The sequence below is a fragment of the Callithrix jacchus genome, chromosome 3 (assembly GCF_049354715.1).
Source record: "Callithrix jacchus isolate 240 chromosome 3, calJac240_pri, whole genome shotgun sequence".
In the NCBI taxonomy this organism is placed as follows: domain Eukaryota; kingdom Metazoa; phylum Chordata; class Mammalia; order Primates; family Cebidae; genus Callithrix; species Callithrix jacchus.
This window is the reverse complement of record NC_133504.1, coordinates 43,316,259-43,338,859: the sequence shown is the minus strand read 5'-3', so window position 1 is coordinate 43,338,859 and position 22,601 is coordinate 43,316,259. Positions and strand designations below refer to the sequence as shown.

At 39.9% G+C, this 22,601-nt stretch overlaps 2 protein-coding genes across 24 annotated transcripts in view; both read left to right on the top strand.

Moving 5' to 3' along the window:
- TRIM2 (tripartite motif containing 2) overlaps positions 1-6,365 on the top strand; it is a 200,448-nt gene extending 194,083 nt beyond the window's left edge. For all 20 annotated transcript variants that reach the window (XM_035292842.3, XM_078366377.1, XM_054252868.2 and 17 more), the window contains one exon: positions 1,915-6,365. In XM_035292842.3, the coding sequence (XP_035148733.1) occupies positions 1,915-2,067 (153 nt within the window). In that variant the 3' untranslated portion in view covers positions 2,068-6,365. The remainder of the gene's footprint in view (positions 1-1,914) is intronic.
- A 5,861-nt stretch (positions 6,366-12,226) lies between these two features.
- The window catches only part of MND1 (meiotic nuclear divisions 1), a 50,129-nt gene continuing 39,754 nt past the window's right edge, over positions 12,227-22,601 (top strand). For 3 of the 4 annotated variants that reach the window (XR_618319.5, XM_002745384.7, XM_054252866.2), the window contains exons 1-2: positions 12,227-12,281; positions 17,667-17,732. Coding sequence is in view for 3 of the 4 variants with exons in the window: in XM_002745384.7 (XP_002745430.1) it covers positions 12,279-12,281; positions 17,667-17,732 (69 nt within the window). In the remaining variant the exon portion in view is untranslated. Of the gene's footprint in view, positions 12,721-17,666; positions 17,733-22,601 lie in introns of all 4 variants that reach the window. The other variant, XM_078366376.1, reaches the window with a different exon arrangement.

Below are 22,601 nucleotides of genomic sequence, written 5' to 3'. Positions count from 1 at the left end.
CACACCTTGAATCCTGGCACTTTGGGAGGCCGAGGCAGGCAGATCACTTGAGGTCAGGAGTTCGAGACAAGCCTGGCCAACATAATGGAACCCTGTCTCTTCTAAAAATATGAAAATTAGCCAGGTATGGTGGCACATGTCTGTATTCCCAGCTACTTGGGAGACTGAGGCAGGAGAATCGCTTAAACCCAAGAGGCAGATGTCTTTCAATAGGTTAATGACCGAACAAACTGGTATATCTATACTGTGGAATATGACAGCATTAAAAAGGAACAGACTAATGATACTCTCAACTCAGATGCATCTTGAGGGCATGCTGCTGAGTGAAAAATAGCCATTTTCAGAAAGTCACATACTATATGATTCTATTTGTGTAACAGTCTCAAAAAATGACAAAATTATAGAGAAGGAAAACAGATTAGTGGTTGGCAAGAGTTAGAGATGAGGGGAAAGGGGAGTGGGTCTGACCATAAAGATGTAGCAAGAGGGAGATTTTATGTCGATGGGATAATTCTGTATGTTGATTGCAATGGTAAATCTACACACATGATAAAATGACATGAAACTGCACACAGACATCCCAAAGTCAATGTGTTGGGTTTTGTGCATTAGTAGAATTATAGAAGATGTGACCATTGGCAGAAACTGAGTGAAGAGTACACAGGACCTCTCTCTACAATCTTTGCCACTTCCTATGAATCCATAATTATTTCAAAATAAAAATTTATGAAAGTAACAAAGCAGAAGCTGACAGACCAACATCCTAATGTATGATCAGCCCCCTGTACCCCAAATCCCACATTTATGAAATTTAACTATAGATCAAAAATTTAAAGGAAAAAAAAACAATTAAAAAATAATACAATTATTAAAAACAATACAAATTTTAAAAATACATCATTATTTAAATTATTTATATATCATTTACATTGCTTTAGGTATTAGAACTAATCTAGAGATGATTTAAAGTATATGGGGGGATGTGCATAGGTTAAGTGGAAATACTAGGCTATTTTATATGAAGAACTTGAGAATCTGAAGATTTTGGTATCAGTCTCCTGAGATACTGAGGGATGACTACATGTTGAACCATTGACTTCTTAAAATCCACTCTTTCTAAAAAGGAAAAAATAATTTCTACTGTCTCATTGCTGTTATGATTCAGAAGCATTCTTCCATCATCTAGTTGTTCATCTTTTCCCTTATAATTGGGGAGAAAAGGAGATGTGATGCTGGAAGTGGAATAAGAGAAGATTTAACATGAACAATAAGGTTCATTCATTTTTTAAGCACCAACTAGGGCCCTTCCCACCCAATATTTGTTGTAACCACTATAGGAATATAAGTGAGATCTAGCAGCCGATGGCATATTCTACTCCACCAACTGGAAACAGAGGGGGAGAGAAGAGAAAGCGAGGTAGGTGGAAAGAAGGATTGTAGATATGATAGTGACATAAACATAGATGGATAGATGATTACTTAAGTGCTTTTTTCTTTCTTTCTTTTTTAAGAGACAGGGTCTCGCTATTTTTGCCCAGGGAATTCTTAAACTCCTGGCCTCAAAGGATCTTCCCACCTTCACCTACAAAAGTGCTGGCATTACAGGTATAAGCCAGTGCACCTGGCTTATGCTAATGTTTTAAATCTAAAAGCATATATACTGGGCACTGTGGCTCATGCCTACAATCTTAGCACTTTGGGAGGCTGAATCAGGAGGATCACTTGAGCCCACAGATTAGAGGTTACAGTGAGCTATCTTCACGCCATTGCACGCCAGCCTGGGTGACAGACTGAGACTCTGTCTCTATTTAAAAAAAAGAAAAAGAAACACATTAGCATCAAAGGTTTCTAACTCATGTTCAGCATATTACTGTAACTTATCCTATAACATTCTGACTTCCTATTTGTTTACAGGTTTTTGATGGGAGTGGATCATTTTTGTCCTACATTAACACATCTGCTGACCCACTCTATGGCCCCCAAGGCCTGGCCCTAACTTCAGATGGTCATGTTGTGGTTGCAGACTCTGGAAATCACTGTTTCAAAGTCTATCGATACTTACAGTAATGGTGGGCAGCTGCATACTCCCTTCCAAGGTCTTGCACTATAAACTGGAACGGATTTCTCAACGCGGGACCAGATTATGACTAGAATGTTTATGCCAGAAGGAATCATTGGTGAACTTTCCAAGGTTATTTCCGAATGTAACGATTTCCTTAAAAACTGCTTATCCAATTTCTGTATTTCACCTTTAGGGTTAAAAAAAAAAACTATTCTACTGAACCTATAAAAACTGCAGTTTTACATCTGTGAACTATGGCTTAACAGGATTTATGCAGTGAAACTAATTTTGCAAATCAAACAGACACTTAAAAAAAACTAGCATATGTAAAGGTATTTGTTAATCCTGTGAATGGTAGCTTTTGCACAGAACTTCCAAAAGCAAAACAAAAACAAAATCTGTTGTAGTTATATACTTCATTTAACCTAGGTCACAAGACCCAGGGAGTCTTCTCACCTCACTTTTACAGTAGGTATTACTCTTGTGACTTTTTTTTTTTGGTTATCAACAACTACATAGAAATTGCTTTAGAAAAAGTAAGGCTGTCTTGCAAAATCATCTCAGCTCTGATTGGCAGGCCTCTGGAGTTCAGTACTTAGGAATCAGTGCAATTTTCTCAACTTTTCCGGGTGAGACAAAGACCCTTTTTTGTGTGTTCTTTTCACCATTTCTTTTCGGCTCACCTTGTATCAGAAAACAAAATCCATCTTCAGGGAAACCTGAAATTTCAAATGCTTTGTAAAGCATATTACTAATGCTACCTTTTGGGAAACAAACTGCCCCGTTAACTCCAGATCATTGCACTGGAATGTAATCAAGAAAAAGTTAGTTACGTTTTATGTGCCATGTTTCACACGTGTCTCTCCTCTTCAACTTCATGAAAGCGAAAGCTTTACCTCCTGCAACTGTCAGCACATGTAGTAGGACACCAGTATCCTAGGACAGAGAGCCATAAGTAGCCCTTTGGAGGACTGATGGTGTCAACCAAAGGCATGTGATTGATTAATGATTTCCCTTTAGAAAGCAAGTGTTACCAAAGTTGTGTTATCTTGAAAGCATTACAGGTAAGGGCATGTTATGGTTATTTATCATTGTTTAATGAATAGTAGAGGTGTCAAGGGACTATGTATACATGATTAGGGTAAGATAGAATGTATTATATATATATATATGCATATATATAGCTGAATCTTTGGTGTATTGAAATAGGCAGCACTCTGAACGACAGAAGCTTCGTCCAGCCATTCTTCAGCACATTCCTTTACTAAGCAGTTTAAAGCCGTCCTAGTGGAGCTAGTCCTGAAGCAGATTTCACTTTTGCCATTTTCCAGGAATGACGGTGGTGTCTGACTTTCACTCAGAAAATGGCCTTCTGGGCTTTCCAAAAAAAAACAACAACAACAGGCCAAGAGAAAAGTTGAACTTGAGTTACATTTTGAGATATGTTAAGAACAGTTTAGTCAGTCGTTAATCTGGCATCGGTACTGTAAAATAAGCTGTGGTCTCTTTCTGTTTAATTTTCTACTCAGTTCTACCAAATAGGATGTCATGTTTGGCATTTTCAATAGTGACCTTGGGATCTTTTTCACTGAAAGCACCTTAGAACTGTACTGTAAGAAAACGTTTCCCCTGTGTATAATGATATGAATGTGATGTTTATTGCTTATTAATTTATAATTCAGTCATTCTCTATATAGGACTTTTTAAAATTTAGAACGGAAATCTAGCTACTTCAAATTGTCTATTAAATTTATTATGCCCAAATCAACCTCTGAAAGAAGATTTTTTTCCAGGAAGATTTACATGTAGGTTTAATATTTTTTTAGTTAGGTAGAGTTTAAAAAAAAATTTGAGCCTGTCTGTGATAAAGCTATAAAATCCAACAACTTTTTAGAATGTTAAATGAAGACACTATTTCCTTCATTTGAGCTTCATCTTTGAAGTTAAACATTTCTATTTATTGAGTACTTACAAGGTACCAAGTACTCTTTTAGGTACTGGAAATACAGTGATAGACAAAACAGACTAAAATCTCTGCCTCCTCAGAGCTTACATTCTGGGGCGGGAATTTCATTTTGCGGTTTACTACCATTCTGTACAAAAGACAGGCTAGACTTGAGAGTTCCTAGATTGTTTAAAAGAAAGTTTTCAAATTGGTTACATTAATTTTAGTTTATTTTCAAAAGTAAAAATGGCTTTCTATTTAGATTCTTTCTGTCCCAGGCTATTGGTCTTAAAACTAGTTGATTTAAAGAGGTTTTTCTGTACAACATTTAAATTATATTTGTGAACTTAGCTATTAACTTACAGTCTAACCAGACATCACATCATATCATATCCAGGCTAGATATCTCAATAGTAGACTGAATACACAGCTAATTTTTTACATGTCAATATTGGCACAAACTGGAATGAAAGAATAGTTTGATTCAGACCTGCTCCACTATGTGTTACTAAAACACATGCTATGGGCACTCCAGGAAACACTATATTTTCCCCAAAAATATGTTAAAGTATAGATAACATTTCACACTTGGATACATATGTGCACTTACTGTATTTTTTGGTAAGCATATTTTGGGGGGAAAGTGCTGCTGATATGATACAAGTAAATAAGATTTAAATGAAGTTTTGTCACATTTTATGGAAAATGGTTTCTGGTAAACTGAGAAGGATATTAAAATAAGTGACTTTTTTTCTGGGCTACCATTACTGTTTGATTTCTCTTTGTCAAGTATATAGAACCTGTCATACATTCATGATAAGTAGCACTGAAAAATTACTCATTCAAATTTCCCCTGGGCACATAAGGCAAAATACTGCCAGTTGGGATTTCAAGGTCAGTGACGATGCATTTCCTCCCAGTACAGCCCCCCAGCCCCCCTTGCTGGACATGGGGAGGCAGAAAGTCACTTGACCATCCAGAAATACATGACTACAAGGCCTTTATGACTGTTTTCCATTTTTTTTTTTAATGGTACTTAGTATTTTGAACAAACTTTAGTCTCCAGAACTAAACAAGTCCCTAAGTTTCCTTATTTTAATTTACTGTGACTAGATTTGAGGCAAATAAATACTCCAGATCCATGCAGCTAGAACACACGTGCTTCTATTACTAAATATACAGGGTATGTTCTAACATGGAGTTAACTGGAATAGCAGTACACTAGCAAGAATCTATGGATCCTTAGCACTGAAGGGTTAACAGAAATGCTTTGGTAATACCTACTTAGTTAATTGGAGGAAATAGTAAATAAACATTAGGTCATCTGCAGATTACTTCAAATGGGAAAAATCTTTTTGTACATTTAGACTTTATAGTATCCTCTCTATTCACCAGCTTCTGAAAAGGGAGGAGTATTTTTAGTTTGATAATTTGATAATATAAAAATAAGACACTTCCAGGTAGGATAAAATTGAAGCTATTTCATGCAAACATTATTTAATTTAGCTTAAAACTGAAAGTGGTAATACTATTGGTTTCTGTAAATGTTGCAGGGTTTTAAACTTTACAATTACTTTAATATTTTTGATAACTAGGAATCTAGTATTGCCATAAAGGAAACTAAGTGCCCATCAAAGATTTGTTTGGTATAAATAAAGAATTATTTGTTTTGTTTTAAATGACAGTAAGCTACAAATCATGATGCTATCTTAAAAACTTTCTAAAGATGAATTGTGTGGCAGTGATTGTGTGGTCTGTTTGTGGAGAATGTATGAAAGCTATTAATATTCTAGAATAGATAAATAAATTGGCTATGTTGTTCCAATGAATGTACAGCACTTCCATTAACTTTTGAAAGCAACACAGCCTTAAACTCAATGCTTTTGCTTTATGACATGGGAATGTTCTGTCATCAATGGAGTGTATTCTTGTAATAGAATTCTTTATATTGTTCTCAATTCTATAGACTTTCAAGCCTATGTATGAATATGAAGGGGTTTATTTTTGCTTTGTTTTCTTTTTAGATTTTGTACATTCCATCTTTATAGGTCTGTTTCATATGTTTTGTGTATAGAACACTAAGTCTTGCACACTCTGACATTGATACTGATATATTCTCGTCATTAGTTCTTTTATGAATCAAACTGTTGACTGCCTATTTAAAGAAAAGAATGAACGCTGTGCATCAAAGTGTTTGTATGTTCGTAGCTACATACGTACCACAGTATTTTGGATGCTTTAGTCTAAAATGAAACTTTAACTTAATTCTGTCTTGAAACATAGGAGAAACAAGATTCATGTGTATCTCTTTACCATGCACAAAATCTCAAATCATTATAATAAAGCTTGTTTTCTCCATTTGCAGAGTGAATATTTATTTATTTAACATATTACTTGAAGGGAAATTGAGGACCGTCCTGGAATCTGTGGAAGATAGCGGTACTGCAACCAGACTATTTATACTTGTGAAAAAAAGCCTAAGAAAATTTTTGTTGGCTATGACGTTAATAATCCATTAGTATTTAGGATGTATCTTAGGTAGGAATTTGGAAAATCCTGATACATATGTACAGCATGTACGTTTAGAAAGTTATAGAATTAGAATAACCTTACTATCCTTTTTAATTTTTTGAGATGGATTCTGGCTTTGTTGCTCAGGCTAGAGTGCAGGGGTGTGATCATGGCTCACTGCAGCCTCGACCTCCCTGGCCCAAGCAATCCTTCCATCTCAGCCTCCCAAGTAACTGGGACTACAGGCACTTGCCACCACACCTGGCTAATTTTTAAAATTTTTTGTAGAGATGCAGTCTCACTATGTTGCCCAGGCTGGTCTGAACTCCTCGGCTGACGAAATCCCCCTGCCTTGCCTGCCAAAGTGCTGGGATTACAGGCGTGATTCTGTGTAACGGAACACAATAAAAATTTGTTTTGTTTTCTTGAGGGCTAAAAAAAAAAAAAAAAAATCCAGCATAGATTGAAACTTGGAAAGAGGTTGCATAATTTACTCTTGGAAGGAGAGCTTCAACACAAATTAGAAAAAGACCTAGCATGGAGCTAGGCATGGTGACATGCATCTGTAGTCCCAGCTACTTGTGGCTGAGGTAGGAGGATCACTTTAACCCAGAAGTTTAAGACCGGTCTGGGCAACATAGTAACACACTGTTTCTTAAAAAAAAAAAAAAAAAAAAGACCAAACATGACACTGCTGATGATGAACGGTAATTATTAATATTGAATTCTACTTCCATTCTCCATTTGTATTTTCTTTTACCCAAGCAGGCCACCATCACGGGCTCCTTGGAGGTTTTCAGAATCAGAGAGAGGTTGAGTTCCTCCATAAGCCATTTGCCTATGTTTTAGTTCAGCATATCTGAGATTGTCCTTCAGGATCACATTTCACATGAAGCCAGATGCATCCCTTTCCAGAGCAGAGAATGAGTTCAGTTTTGCCTAAGGAGACTGGAAGGGCAAGTGGACATTCGATGCTCTACTCACCCTTCTGTCTGCTTTTCACTGTTACAGTCACTGACCAAACGTCTAAGCACCTGTGGTCCACCCACCTTTTGGCTAGGTGGATGGGATACCAGGATGAATCCTGAAGCCTGTACCCTCGCAGAGCTTATAGCTTGCCTGAAGAAACACACCAGATACTAACAGTACTATAAGCTGCTTTATTCATTAGCAAATATTTACTGAGCGTAGAGTGTTCAGGTACTATGCTGGTCTCACTAGGGAATAGCAATAAACAAAAAAAGCTCCTCTTTTCAAGGACTTTTATTCTATTGGGATGAGACAAGTGAATACATATAGAGCTAGCTATACAATTTGTAGAGCTTGGTGCAAAATGAAAATGCAAGGCCCCTTGTTCAAGAAGTATGAAAAAAGACATTTTCCTTTCTTCTGTCTACCAGTCACAGTGTTTTTTATTTGCTACTTAATGTCATACTCCCTTGGCCATAGGGAAACTGGCTGGTTTAGTGTAGACCCTCACAGGCACCCGGAGCCACACCCTGGAACTCAGACTCCCCTCAGGCTTGTGCTAAAAAAGGGCACCAGAGCATCAGTTGTTCAGGGACTAACAAATAGCTTGATATGGCAAGACCACATAATTTCTCAAGAAGAAACTAGTGATGAGGCAGAGTTATAAAGAGTATGTTACTGTGCCTGCTCTTAGGGAGTTTACATCCCAGATGGAAGGATTAAAAGAGTAACTACAAAACAGAAAATTAAAGAGCCATGGAGAAGGGTTAATAAAGTATAATTGAAGTTCCTAGTTCTCACATAGTTGATGGGGACAATCCTCTTTATGCCTGTGTGCTGGCGTAAATAGGAATAGCGTTACCTTCTGTTCTCAGAAGTGTTTCCATTTGGATGATACATTATGTACTCACTGTACATATCCCCACAAGGAATCTTTTTAGATGTTTTTTCCCTACTTACAAAGCCAGCCCCAATCCCATGAAATTTTAATACCAGAGATATACTCCACATCTGTTTATGTACTGAGGGCCACAAACCACTGTAGCACAAACCATCCAAGATCTTTTCATCTTCCAGGAATCTGTGATGTCATCCTATTGAGAATGATGCCCTACACAACTGACATGATGGCATTGTCATTTCTAACTCAGAAGCTGTGTTGTGACTGACAAGTTGATAATGTTGAGTATTTCTTCCTTAAACTTATTAAATAAGCAGGAGGCCATTGACTTGAGGGTGTCTCCATGCTTTGAGCTCCTACCTAAGGAATTGTAAGGAACTGCAACCTAGCTTGGTACATAAAGTAACTGAAAACCAAGCGTGGAGTATAACAAACATCTTAATTCTCAGCCAATCACAAGCAGCTCAGCTTCAGCCAATCACAAGCTGCTGACCTTAGCCAAATAATTCAAATGGAGAGCTGTAATTAATCAAGCTATTTCTGTAACTCACTTCCCTTTTCTGTCTATAAATACTTTCTGTTGGGTAGGCATGGCTCACATCTGTAATCCCAAATACTTTGGGAGGCTAAGGCAGGAGGACTGCTTGAAACCAGGAGTTCTAGACCAGCCTGAGCAACATAGGGAAACACCATCTTCATGGAAAATTAAAATAAAATTAGCCAGGCGTGGTTATGCACATCTGTAGTACCAACTACGTGGGAGCGTGAGGGAGGAGAATCCCTTGAGCCCTGGAGTTCTAGATTGCAGTGAACCATGATTGTGCCACTGCACTCCAGCCAGGGTGATAGTGAAACCCTGTCTCAAAAAAAAAAAAAGAAACAAAACAACAACAAAAAACTCCCTGGCCGAGTCGCAGAGTGGAACTTATTTAATTTGTCTAAAGTTTTTCTTTTAAAATTTTCTCCTCTCTTGGTTTTGCATTCTCCTACTTCTTTTCCTACATTGTAGACTTTTCCCTCTGTCTCTTCCAAGTGACTTTAGTTTGTTTTCCTCTTTCCTTAATAAATTGCTCCTGCTGGGCTTGGTGGCTCATGCCTGTAATCTTAGCACTTTGGGAGGCTGAGGCCGGTAGATTGCCCGCAGTCAGGAGTTCAAGACCAGCATTGCCAAATGGTGAAACCCCATCTCTACTAAAAATACAAAAATTAGCTGGGTGTGGTGGCAGGCACCTGTAATCCCAGCTACTCAGGAGGCTGAGGCAGGAGAATCCCTTGAACCCCCGACGGGGGAGGTTGCAGTGAGCCAAGATGGTGCCACTTCACTCCAGCCTGGGCAACAAGAACGAAATGCCAACTCAAATAAACGAAGGAATAAATAAGCAAGCTGCTTTAATAGGTCATGCTTTTCAGAATGTTAAGGAAGGGCCATGAGAAGGTTGTCTGAAGTTTGAGGTACTTGTACTGAAAATGCAAAGGAACCAGAGGCAGTAGAATGTGCCTCCTTTCCTTGGTGGTGGTCATTCCAAGGTTTCATTGATCAAGATGGACTGCACACCAGGAATATCAGAGAACTGTCACTGCAGCTCTCAGTGACACTTAGGATACAGATGCAACTTAAGTGACCAACCCTTTCTATTTCCATTTAGCACTCCTTTTCCCCAAGAGAAGACCTGTTTGGGTCAATTTGTTACTGTACTAGGACACAGTTTTGCATTGTGTCGCCTTAGAAGCAGGAGCTGGGGAAAACTTGAGAGTGTAACATCAGTACTGCACATAGCCCTCTTCAGTGTACAGCATAGGCAATATTCCATAAAATCCCCAGCAAGCCTTTGTTTCCTTGCAGTCAGCTCCTCTTCTGCTGATTCTGCCTGTTGCTCCCTTGCAATGTATTTTCATACTCTCTCTAATGATTCCACCTTTCTTTACCTACAGCTGTCTTGGTGGTAAATTTTTTCACCCCAGTGCCACTGGCCTCAGATAGTCACTGCTCACCTCCAACAAGCCTGAGAGCCACTTAAGACGAGGCTTTCCCTAAATAGCACTGATTTATATACCACTACTGCAGTTACTTAATGGACTCATTTACCATTTTTAAATTACCTTATGTACCATCAATTACATGGTATAACTCTCCCAGGAAAATCTGAATTAATGGAACTCTGCAATTCAACGTACTCCTTCCTCTGCTTCCAGCAGAAGCAACAGGGGACATAAATTCTGATTTTATTTTATTTTTATTTATTTATTTATTTATTTATTTTGAGAAGGAGTTTTGCTCTTTGTTACCCAGGCTGGAGTGCAATGGCGCGATCTCGGCTCACCGCAACGTCCGCCTCCTGGGTTCAGGCAAATCTCCTGCCTCAGCCTACTGAATAGCTGGGATTACAGGCACGCGCCACCATGCTCAGCTAATTTTTTGTACTTTTAGTAGAGACGGGGTTTCACCATGTTGACCAGGATGGTCTCGATCTCTTGACCTCATGATCCACCCGCCTTGGCCTCCCAAAGTGCTGGGATTACAGGCTTGAGCCACCGCGCCTGGCCTTATTTTTTATTTTTATTTTTATTTTTTTGAGATAAAATTTCGCTGTTGTTACCCAGACTGGAGTGCAATGGCACGATCGGCTCACCGCAACCTCCGCCTTCTGGATTCAAGCAATTCTCCTGCCTCAGCCTCCCGAGTAGCTGGGACTACTGGTACGCACCACCATGCCCAGCTAATTTTTGTATTTTTAGTAGAGACGGGGTTTCACCTTGTTGACCAGGATGGTCTCGATCTCTTGACCTCGTGATCCACCCGCCTCGGCCTCCCAAAGTGCTGGGATTATAGGCGTGAGCCACCGCGCCCGGCAAATTCTGATTTTAGATGCTACTTTTATGGCATCTACACCACTTACTCGTGTGTGTGTGTGTGTGTGTGTGTGTGAGACAGAGTATCACTCTGTCGCCCAGGCTGGAGTGTAGTGGCACCATCCCGGCTCACTGCAACCTCTGCCTCCTGTGTCCAAGCGATTCTCCTGCCTCAGCCTCCCAAGTAGTTGGGATTACAGGCACCCGCCACCACAGCCGGCTAATTTTTGTAATTTTAGTAGAGATGGGGTTTCCCCATGTTGGCCAGGCTGGTCTCAAACTGCTGACCTTAAGTTATCCGCCCTCCTTGGCCTCCCAAAGTGCTGAGATTACAGGCGTGAGTCATCGCGTCTGGCCGTACTTCTTATACTTAAACATTTTTCAAAACACCGTAGAATAATTTTCAAAATAATTGGATTCTCAGTGAATTTTTTTCAGCACTTTCAGGGGCCTGAACTTTTGCTCTGAATCTGCATCTATTCTCAAGACATTAAGTAGCATATTTTTGACGTTTTAATTTGAAATTCATTCCGTTGTTTACTTTTTTTTTTAACCTAAGGGAAAAACAGACATACACGGGATTTGAAAAGCTGCAAAGCAGTGGGTAGCGGCTGGGGAGAAGATGAGGGGTCAGATTAGAAGACAAGAAAGGAATCCGTTTGCCCCAGACAGGACAAATCCGGAAGGATGGAGGCAACGTTTCCTTCCTCCGCAGCCAAAACGTCTCTATTTTTTAAATCCGAACTTAGGCCAGATTTCTGCGGCGCCAAGTAAAAGCAAAGGCTCAAGAGCCTTTAAAAAGAAAAAGTCACATTAACAGAATACCGAGGAGGCAGCCGTGCAATCTGCCAGGTGAGACGCAGCTGCCGCTAGGGGGCGCTGCGTGCCGCACAGGCAAGGACCGCCCTCCTTCCCCACCTCCTCCTTCTTGCGGCTCCGCCCCCGGGGCGTCGTCGGCGCCAAAATCAAACGCGCCCTGGCCTGCCCCGCCCCTCACCCCGTGCGCAGGCCCCGCCAGCGGAAGCCCTCGCGCCGGCGCCATGGTAAGAACTGAGACTGTCCCGCGTCTTTTTCCTCCCTATCGTGTGGATCCTGGCTGGCGTTGACCGCCACGCCGGGTTGCGGGGAGCGGGCCCCAGGTTCCCTGCCTCACCGTCTAGGAGCCCGGCCCGGCTACGCAGCGGCCACCCCGCACTCTCTGGCGTTCCCCGCCGCTCCTGTTTGGAGCCCCGAGGCACGAGGCGTCCGCGGCCTCCATGCCGGCTGCACCCCGCCTCTGTCCCCAGGGCCCGCCCGGCCGGGTTAGGTTAGAACGCAGGAAGCGTTCGCGAACGTGACTCGAGAACCTCCCCAACTCTGATTTGTCAAAAAGCTTCCGCCTGCAGCTTATTCCCCGCGGGGTGCAGCCCCCCAACTAAGAATGGGGAGAGAAAGCGCAAGCGGGCGAGGGGGACTGCGGGGAGCTAACGCCTGGATCCTAAGGTGCCCTCCTGGTTTGTCACCATTGAGTGGTTTTCTGTATTGTAATACGTACAGCACATGACAGAACAACTGCTCAGTTTCGAGTCACCTAATGGATCTTCACCGTGTGCCAGTTAGACAATTTCTGTGAAAATCCCCCGGTTTCTGCCAAAGGCGGGAGTCGCAGCTGTTGTGGCGGGCGCTGCTGGTTGTGTAGGGCGCTGTCGCTTTCTTAAGGACACTCTGCTCTGAATTAGGCTTCCTCTTAGGTTATGAATGGTAGGATTCCAGATCTGCTCTCTGTGAGCTTAACGTCTTTCTGCTCATGAAATCACTATCAGAAACCTTCAAAGTTTCATGCCGTTTTTTTCTGCTTCAGTTGGCAAAGAATCAACATCTAATTAAACGGATCTAAGATTTAAATATCTTCATTTACTTAAGTGGCCGTTAAAGGTTGCCGAGCTTAGTGGGGCGGGGTGGGGACGCCAGGATATTTATCTGAAGATACTTGTCCAGGTGTAGTTATAAATGATAACGGCTTCTTTGTGGTTAAACTAACAACCCAGCCCCCAGGTCATAAAGTACCCTAAGAAGCCAAACAGGACTACAGTTCAAACAAATCTGTTAGTGCCCTCTGTTGTTACCATTTTTCTCTTTGCACAGTTGCTGTAACTGACTAGGCGAACTGCGCGGTCTCAAACACACTTTGTCCTTTTACCTAATCTCTCTTTACACATGAATTACCTTACAATACTAAATAATGTGTTAACTCTTCAGAAGCTTACCTCCAATAATAGAGAATCATTTTAAAAAATTAAAGCTTTTGATACGATGTGGACTTCCTTTTTTTTTTTTGAGATGAAGTTTTGCTCTGTTGCCCAGGCTGGAGTGCAGTGGTACCATCTCGGCTCACCGCAGCCTCCGCCTCCCCGGTTGAAGCAATTCTGTCTCAGCCTCCCGAGTAGCTGGGATTACATACATTTTAGTAGCAGTCTCCACGTTGATCAGGCTGGGGAGAATCTCAAACTCCCGACCTCAGGTGATCCACCCACCTCTGCCTCCCAAAGTGCTGGGGTTACAGGTGTGAACCACTGTGCCCTGGCGACTTCCTATTTTTTTGTATGTGGTCAAGAAATAAGTTTAGTGTTATGTTGGTCAAAGATAAACTTTTGATTAGTTGTGAATTAATAGCTGTTTTTATTTGGTTAGGCATCCTAAGTAAACAGATAATGAGTTCAGGCATATTTTTTAAATTGGAGAAGTGCAGTGCTGAACTCTGAGAGCAGCAGTGACATCTACTTAATAATTCTTCAAAATTTTATTGTAATTGATTAATAGGACTAGCTGTAGGAATTCCGTAAAACTTCTAATTTGAGAAGATTCCTCAGATAAGATGATTTTTTAAGTGGCTTAAAATACTTCCAGAAAAGAGTCAAGTTTTGAGCATCTCTAACTTAGATTATCAGATTTTTCCTAGTCTTAATTAAATATTAAATCCTCATTGTTTTTTAGAAATTTCTAAATGTATTAATATGGCATCTTTTTACATTAGTTATTTTAATTCTGGCCATGATACTCCTACTGTGGTTAATAATAGAAATTATTTCTAGTCATAAAAGAGACTGATGAATAAAACAGCCTGAAAACAATGTAAGTGGATGATACAGCTCATCCACATTTATTGAGTAACTTCCATAGCTGCTGAGCTGAGTGTTTCTAAAACTGGGTGCCCCAGGACACCAGATTCTCCTCTTTGCCTGCCTCTGGGGGGCAGATTCCTGCGGAATGCAAGGAGCTGTTTAGAATATCAAAGTCTTTCCTAACACTTCGGGATCTGCTTTCTGCTAATGCAGCCACAGACTGAAGTTCTAAGGGGATTTCCACTGCCCCACAGCACCCTTGACATGGCCTTCAGATTCTAGGCTCCTAAAAGCAGGGTTCTCAACCCTGGGGCACAATTAAAGCACCTGGAGAGGATTTTTTAAATGTGTTGCCCACGTCCCATTCCAGAGATTCTGATTCTGTTCATTCCAGATGAGCCTGGGCATCAGTGTTTTTTAATTGCTCCTGAGGTGATTCTAATGTATGGCAGTTTAGGACCAATAGGACTAGAAAAATATGTTGAAGGAGTCTTCTAATGGTTATGAATTTCATGCTTGATTTATCAGATACTGCAGAGGCCAGAGTAAAGGGAGGCAGATAGAGCAGTCCTGGACCCTGGCTCTCGGTCCTAGGTTTAGTGAGCAGGTCTGTATGGGTTCCTAGAGCTTGGCTACCTGAGATTTCTCTGATTTATCTCTCCAAGCCAGACAGTACATGGTGTCACTGTATTCACTATGATTATCACCCTGTATCATATCTACAGGAGTGTGGTGGGTGTTGGAGGGCTTAGGAGCCTAAATAGCCTCAAATTTTAGAATTGGGGGCTTTAGATACATGGTCCTAAAATTAGGAGCTAACCTTTTTGTCTCCCCGTCTAACTTGTCACTAAACCCTGGAAAGGCAAAGGCAGTTCATGTTCTGAAGAAGTTTTTCAGTGTGCTGAGAGAGGCAAGTAAACATCTTTTCATTGTCGTAAGTGATTTGATGAAGGCGTGTTCTGGGAATACATGCTTAAGCCTGTGAACTCAGGGAAGTTCTGGAGGGAGAGTGCCTAAACTAAAGCCTTGGGAGACATTTTGGAGTTTTGAGTAGGGAAGAAGTGAGGGTGTTCTAGGTGGAGAAACAACATTTTTTTAAAAGGATGGAAATGAGAGCATTCTTTGAGTAAATAATTACAGGTAGTTTTTGTATTACAGCTCAAGTTGTTTAGGTCTCCATACTGTTAATAGCAAAATTGAGGTGGGGTGTGGTGGAAGAGGCTATAAAAGGTAGGTTGGGGTTAGACGATAAAGGGCCTTGTATATCATACTGGGGTACTCAGATATGTCTGGATGTTTGGGAGCCACTGGAGGGTTTTGAGCAAGGTGGGGACATGGTCATATTTATGTTTTCCCAGTGTGGAATGTGAATGTAGAGGGTGAGTCTAAGTGTGGTTAGGACTGGAGGTAGATGATGAAGGCCTGAATGAAGCAGTGGCAGTAGAGATGGAACAGACAGGACAGATAAGAGAAATAATTAAACGCTGAAACTGGCAGAAGTTGGTGATTGCTTGGATGTGAGATAAGAGAGGTGAAGGTACCTAGGATTACTGTCAGGCCTCTGGCTTGGGTCATGAGGTGGTATCTATCTGAGACTCAAGGTCTAGAACAGCAGGTTTGTGGGGAGTAGGTATGAGAGAGGAGGAGTTCAGTTTAGACCAACTGAGTTGAAGTTTGTCCAGCAGACACGTAGATGCATAAGACTGAAGCTCAGGAGCACACCCAGGGGAGAATGCAAAGATTTGAGGTCTCAGCATAAGTGTTAGTTAAAACCACGAAAGTGGATGAGATCAAAGATAAGATATTAGGAGATGGGTCAGTAGCCAAAACCCGCAGAACAACAGTGTTTGAGTGTGGACCGAGGAAGAAGAGAAAAATAAAAACTTTAAGCTGTTTATTTACCCATATTACTAATCAAGAAGCACCTGATAATTTTATTCCTGTGAAAATGAGTTAGTGAGTTTGTTTTTTTGTGGGTTTTTGTGTGTGGTGTGTTTCTTTTTTGAGACAGAGTCTTGCTTTGTTGCCTAGGCTGGTCTCAGACTCCTGTCCTCAGTGATCCTCCAGCCTCAGCCTTTCTAATTACTGGGATTACAGGTGTGAGCCACTGCCCAGCCAAGATAGTGAGTTTCTAGGTTTTATAAGAATTAAGACTCACTCCCTCTAGTATATAGTCAGAATGGCAATTCCAAATCCTTGTCTTCACTTATGTAAATTCACATTTTCTGATGGAGTTTTGGTTGGATGGGGCAGTCTTTAGCTGTTTTGTTTTATGTCTGCTTTTTAAGCAAATGATTTATGTTCCATTATCATCCCCTGTAATTTCTGAGAAAGATGCAGATCACATAAATACTAGTGTGGAATTTTTTATTAGAGAACTGGAGGTGATAGTTCTCACTTTTTTTTTTCTGTAAATCTTTGGGTTGATGGAAATTTTAACTTGGGATTTAGCTTTACATATTCTATATACAACATAGAGTAAAATTTATTATTAACATATTTCAGCTACATATTGTCTTAATTTCAAATTGGCAACAAATTGGCAAAAGGGTATTACAGAAGAATCACCTGAGTAGGCTTCTATTTTCTACTTGGTTAGGTCTTTTCGCCTTCCATCTTGTCTTCCACATTGCTGCTATAATTAACTTACTAAAAAATGCAACTCTAATCTTGTCACTACTCTGCTTTAGAAATTACTCAGCAGTTCCTTGTTGTCTAGAATGAATTCCACTCTCAGCTGGACAGTCAGCTTTCCATAACCTGACCCCAGACCTTTCTCATCTCATCTGCCACTCCCCCTACATACTCCGTACAATAACTATCTCCCACTGCTGCTTCTGGAGAATTTCATGTTCTCCCTAACATTGTGCCTGTGTGTGGTCTCCCCAAGATGTACCTCTCACCATTTCCCAATTTGCCAAAATCCTTTTAATCTCTGGCCTTCTCAGGTAACCCTTCTCCCTCTTCATGGTCGAATTCATTCTGTTCTGGGTATTTATGTAACAATTTGTGCATCTATATATTTTCTCTGAGAGATTGTAAGCCTTTTTGAAGGTCAGTAAAGTGGCTTATCATTGGTTCACTTTATAAATACTAAATTTCTACAAAATGCCAGGCTCTATCTCAATTTACAGTTACTGTCTTGGCAGCACCTGCCGCAGTGGTTGGCAGAAACTAATTAAAATGAGTCTTTAGGTCTGACTTTGAGAGTATCAAACCTGTTGGTATCAGCTAAGACCATGCATAAAATTTCAAATAATGTTGCAAATCTAGTTGTTTTAAAAATATGTTTAAAAGCATTGTTTACTTCTTATTTTTGTGCTTTAGTCAAAGAAAAAAGGATTAAGTGCAGAAGAAAAGAGAACTCGCATGATGGAAATATTTTTTGAAACAGTAAGTCATTTTCTTTAATGCTTTTATAATTTTGTGTAATTTCACCTTAAACATATGTCATTCAATGTTAACTGTCCCTTTGTTATACATCCATACTGATCAATTTCTTGAAGAACAGGCAAGATTCTGTGAACATTTGTGGTTCCTGTGAGTTATGGAGTATAAAAAACCATATCCCACTGTTGGTAGAGTCTCTTTCACCCAAGCAGTCCTGCATACTAGCACCAGAATCTTCTGATGCATATATCTGATTGTCTCTCCTCTCTGCCTGAAAATAATAATGATGAAAGCCCACATATCCTGAGTGCTGCCTAGGTGCCAACCAGTCTTGGATCTCAAACAATAGAAGCCGTAGATCCAGGATTCAAACCAGGGAGGATCATTTGATTTCAGAGGGGTTAAAAAATACTAGTCTTTGCATTTTAAGTCTGTCTATAGTGTAACACATAGTTGATGGTACATCAGCCTCCTTAATTTATTCCAGATATTTGTGCCTGCCACCAACAGGAAATATGTTTAAAATGTCAACTCCTAAGTGACAGACCGAGTTTAAACCCAGGTACCTGGCTCTAGAGCCTGATCTCTCATGGCTTTACCATGTTGCCGGAAGGCTCTTCTTTGTCTTCAGGTTAAAGGCCACATAAATCTTTGACCTAAAAAAACACTAACTTCATATGGCTTGGCAGGACCTGCAAAGCCGAGATGGCCCCAGTCTGCTGGCTATTTTCTTCATCATCAAATGTGAAGAAGATGGGGAAAAGTGGCAAAATCGATTATTAAATTGATAAAATCCCTTTTCACTTTAAGGTATATTCTTAGTAAAACAAGCAAAATACACTGGGGATTTGCCCACTAAGTATAATCTTACTGTTCTTAAAAGTCATTGGCAATTCAAAGCAGGGTATCATATTATGATGATGATATAGTTAGGAAGATAAATTGGTGAAGTCTGCATGTGAAAATTATGGCAGTTCTTCTGGTGAGTTGAAATATTTTTCCTATGGTCTCAGCAAGAAAAGGAGGTTTAACTCCTGCAAGACAGTAGAAAGCTGAGGAGAGTGGTTGGGGAAATTATTTTTTCATTTACAATATTGTTGATTATCTCAAATATAAAAATTGGCTGTTTCTGACTGAAAAATTTTAAACCTTGTCCTCAGTAACATCAAGACATGAAAGACTCTGAGGATCAGCAGTTTAAGGAAGTTCAATAATCAGTGAGTTTTTCCGTAAACCTGGGAATTAATTGTACTGGTTGATTCAGTTCATATATTCCTATTTCTTTTTTTCATTGTAGCCTACTCAGTTGTTGCCCATTTATTTAGTCTATCAGTTTTTTGATGGACTTGAAAAGTATAAGAGATTTGGGAAAAGTAATGGAGGCCATTTCATTTGTTCTCTCAGGAATGGGATATGGTATATCCAGGGTCCAGACTGATGTCAAAAGTTGATAAGTAATAGATTTGCTTCAGCGTGTCAAAGCAAATCAACAGTAATGGTGCAGAGTGAACAGCATGGATTCTGGAATTCAGGTTCTGGAATCTGAATTCTAATTTCGTTGTCGCAATTGGCAAGTAAAAATTCAAACAGAATCACATACGGCTACTCAAGGATTTGTTACAGAATTTGACTTTTTTTAGTTGTCAGTAGTAGCCCCTTTTTAAGACTAATGTCATGAGAAAATGCTTGTGATGTAATGCTAAGTAGAAAATGTACAATATAAAAAATGCATGATGACAAATAGTAACAATGATAAGATACAGGTGGATTTTGTTTTACATTCTTTTCTCAGTTACCTACAGTGAGCAAATATTACCTTTTTAATCAAATTAGAAAATCAACCAATGAAGCACCGCATACTCTATTGCCTCTAATCATAAGTGGGCTATCTGTGAGGTTTTGGAAACCTTTTAAAAGCATAGTTATTGCTAATAGCGACAACTCATGGAGAGGGTAAGAACCTTCAGAGACTATTTGAGGCACAAAATAGCCACCACTGAATGTATTGAGCTTTTTAAAAAATTACTTCAGCAAAGACTTAAATGAGTAGCTTTCCATTGGCATACAAATCTCTGGAATGGCCATGCTTATTTCAGATAATTTAATATGAATATGTAAATGGAGAAAAAGAGACATAGATGTGATCATGTATGGGTGGATATATACACGTGTGTGTGTGTGTGTGTGTGTGTGTGTGTGTGTGTGTGTGTTTGGAGCTGCTAATGTAATAAAAGGAATTCTTTGCTCATTGCACTTAGGAAGAACATGAGAACAGTATATACCTCCATAATTGAAAACGTGTATCTGGAGCCTGTTGTACTCAATAGCTTTGTGATCTTTAATCAAGTTTCTTGACCTCTCTGTGTCTCAGTTTCTTCTTCTCTTAAAGAACGTGATAATAATAGTACCCAGCTCACAATGTTGGTATGGGGATTAAATAAGATAATATGAATAAAACGTTAAAACCTAACCATGTCTAGGTCATAAGTGCTTTATTAAATGTTATCTAGGGGCCGGGTAACATGGCTCACACCTGTAATTCCAACATTTGGGGAGACCAAAGCAGGAGGATCAGTTGAGCCCAAGAGATTGAGGTTATAGTGAGCCATGACCACACTTCGTCACCCAGGCACGCTAACACAGGTGAAAGAGTAAGAACCTGTCTTTAAGAAAAATAGAATAGTATTATCTAGGATTATATTGTCTTCCGTGGTATCTCACACATAGTTCTTTTTACATTGTCTTAATCTCTCCTTCATTATCTCTGCTTAATGCTGAGGAGTGTAAGAACTAAGATATACTTGAGATCATTTGGTCTGTCCACTTCAGTGACCACACTTGAGTTCTGAGACTAGTTCTTTCTAAGTCTGTTTATTTACACAGCAGCCCCATTGGGGCAGCCAGTACACCTGGGGTTCTTCCTTGATGACTGTGTTTAGGCAGATATCTCAGTGGTTCATGTTCTTTTTCTAGGGAATTTCAAGTATTTGCAAAGAGGTTTGATTAACTGATTTCTCTAATGCATTAGAGACTTAAAATCAGTAATTTATTACATGTTCCCTGAGATTCTAAAGTATTATATTTAAAAAATTTATTTCTGGATGAGCAAAAATTGATCTGATACTCTTAAGTCCAATGACATAATATTTTCCTAAATTTTACCAACTCTTAGGTGTAGTGAGATGAAGTTTTTCAACATTTTATTATGAAAATTTTCAAACATACAGGAAAGATGAGTTTTTCCGTGAATACCAATATCCCTACCACCTAGATTCTACCATTCACATTTTTTTTTACTGGCTTTATCACATACATATATATGTGTATTCATCTATCCACTTATCTATCAACTCTTTTTTTTTTTTAAATGTACTTCAAAGGAGTTCTTTATATGTGTATATCCTGGGTACCAGGCCTTTTTCAGGTATATGTTTTGTGATTATTTTAACCTAGTTAGTATTTGCCATTTCATTTTCTTAACAGTGCCCTTGGATGAGCAGAAGTTTTAAATTTTTATAAAGTATAATTTCTATCCAATTGCAATTGCCTTTTTAAGTTTATTTTGGAAGAACTGTATCCCAAATTTTTCATAACAATAATTAAAATATTTCTGGGGTTTTGTCGTCGTTGTTGTTGAGATGGAGTTTGGCTCTGTCACCCAGGCTGGAGTGCAGTGGCGCCATCTCAGCTCACTGCAAACTTTGCCTCCAGGGTTCAAGTGATTCTCCTGCCTCAACCTCCTGAGTAGCTGGGATTACAGGCATGTGCCACCACACCCAGCTAAAGTTTGTATTTTTAGTAGAAATGGGGTTTCACCATGTTGGTCGGGCTGGTCTCAAACTCCTGACCTCGTGATCTGCCTGCCTCAGCCTCCCAAACTGCTGGAATTACAAGAGTGAGCTACTGCACCCAGCCAATTTTTTTTTTTTTCCTGGCCATAAGATTTAAATATTCTACATGCTTATTTTCCCTTAATGTTTTGCTTTGCATATGGTGGACATGCAACATGTATATGTGAATGATTGATAGGTAGCCATGAATTGTATGATTTTCCTATTGTTTAGGTATAGCTCTTCCACAAAACCTTAAAAGTAAACAAATATTGACAGATACATGTTTTGCTTTTAGTTAGAATTGCTAAATCTGTACGGCGTGATACATGTTAAGCAAAGCACTGTCAGTGTTTTCTTAAAGTGTCAGAGAAAGTAATTAGTTCCTATTACCAAGTGATCTGAACTAGGTTGGTGTTTTTTTGTTTTTGTTTTTGTTTTGTTTTTTGAGACGGTCTGCCCAGGCTGGAGTATAGCGGCATAATCAATCATAGCTTACTGTAGCCTCGACCTCCCAGCCTCAAGCTTTTCACCCACCCCAGCCTCCCATGTAGCTAGGACTACAGGCATGCACCACCACACCCAACTAATTTTTTTATTTTGTAGAGATGCAGTGGGGGAGTGGTCTCACTATGTTACCCAGGCCAGTTTCCAGCTCTCGGGCTCAAGCATTCCTCTCAAAGTGCTGGGATTACAAATGTAAGACCACTGTTCCTAGACTATAACTAGTTTCTGTACTTAAGTGGGAAGATGTTCTTCATGTTCTGATCTCCAAGAACTTAATCATATGCTACTGGCTAAGCATGGTGGCTGCCCTCTGTAATCCTAGCACTTTGGGAGGCTGAGATGGGAGGATTGATTAAGCCCAAAAGTTCAAGACCAGCCTGGGCAAAATGGTGAGAACCTGTCTCTAAAAAATTTTTTTTTAATTAACCAGGCATGGTGGTGCATGTCTATAGTCCCAGATACTCAGGAAAGAGTATTGTTGAGCCCTGGAGTTCAAGGCTGCAGCGAGCCATGATCGTGCCACTGCATGCACTCT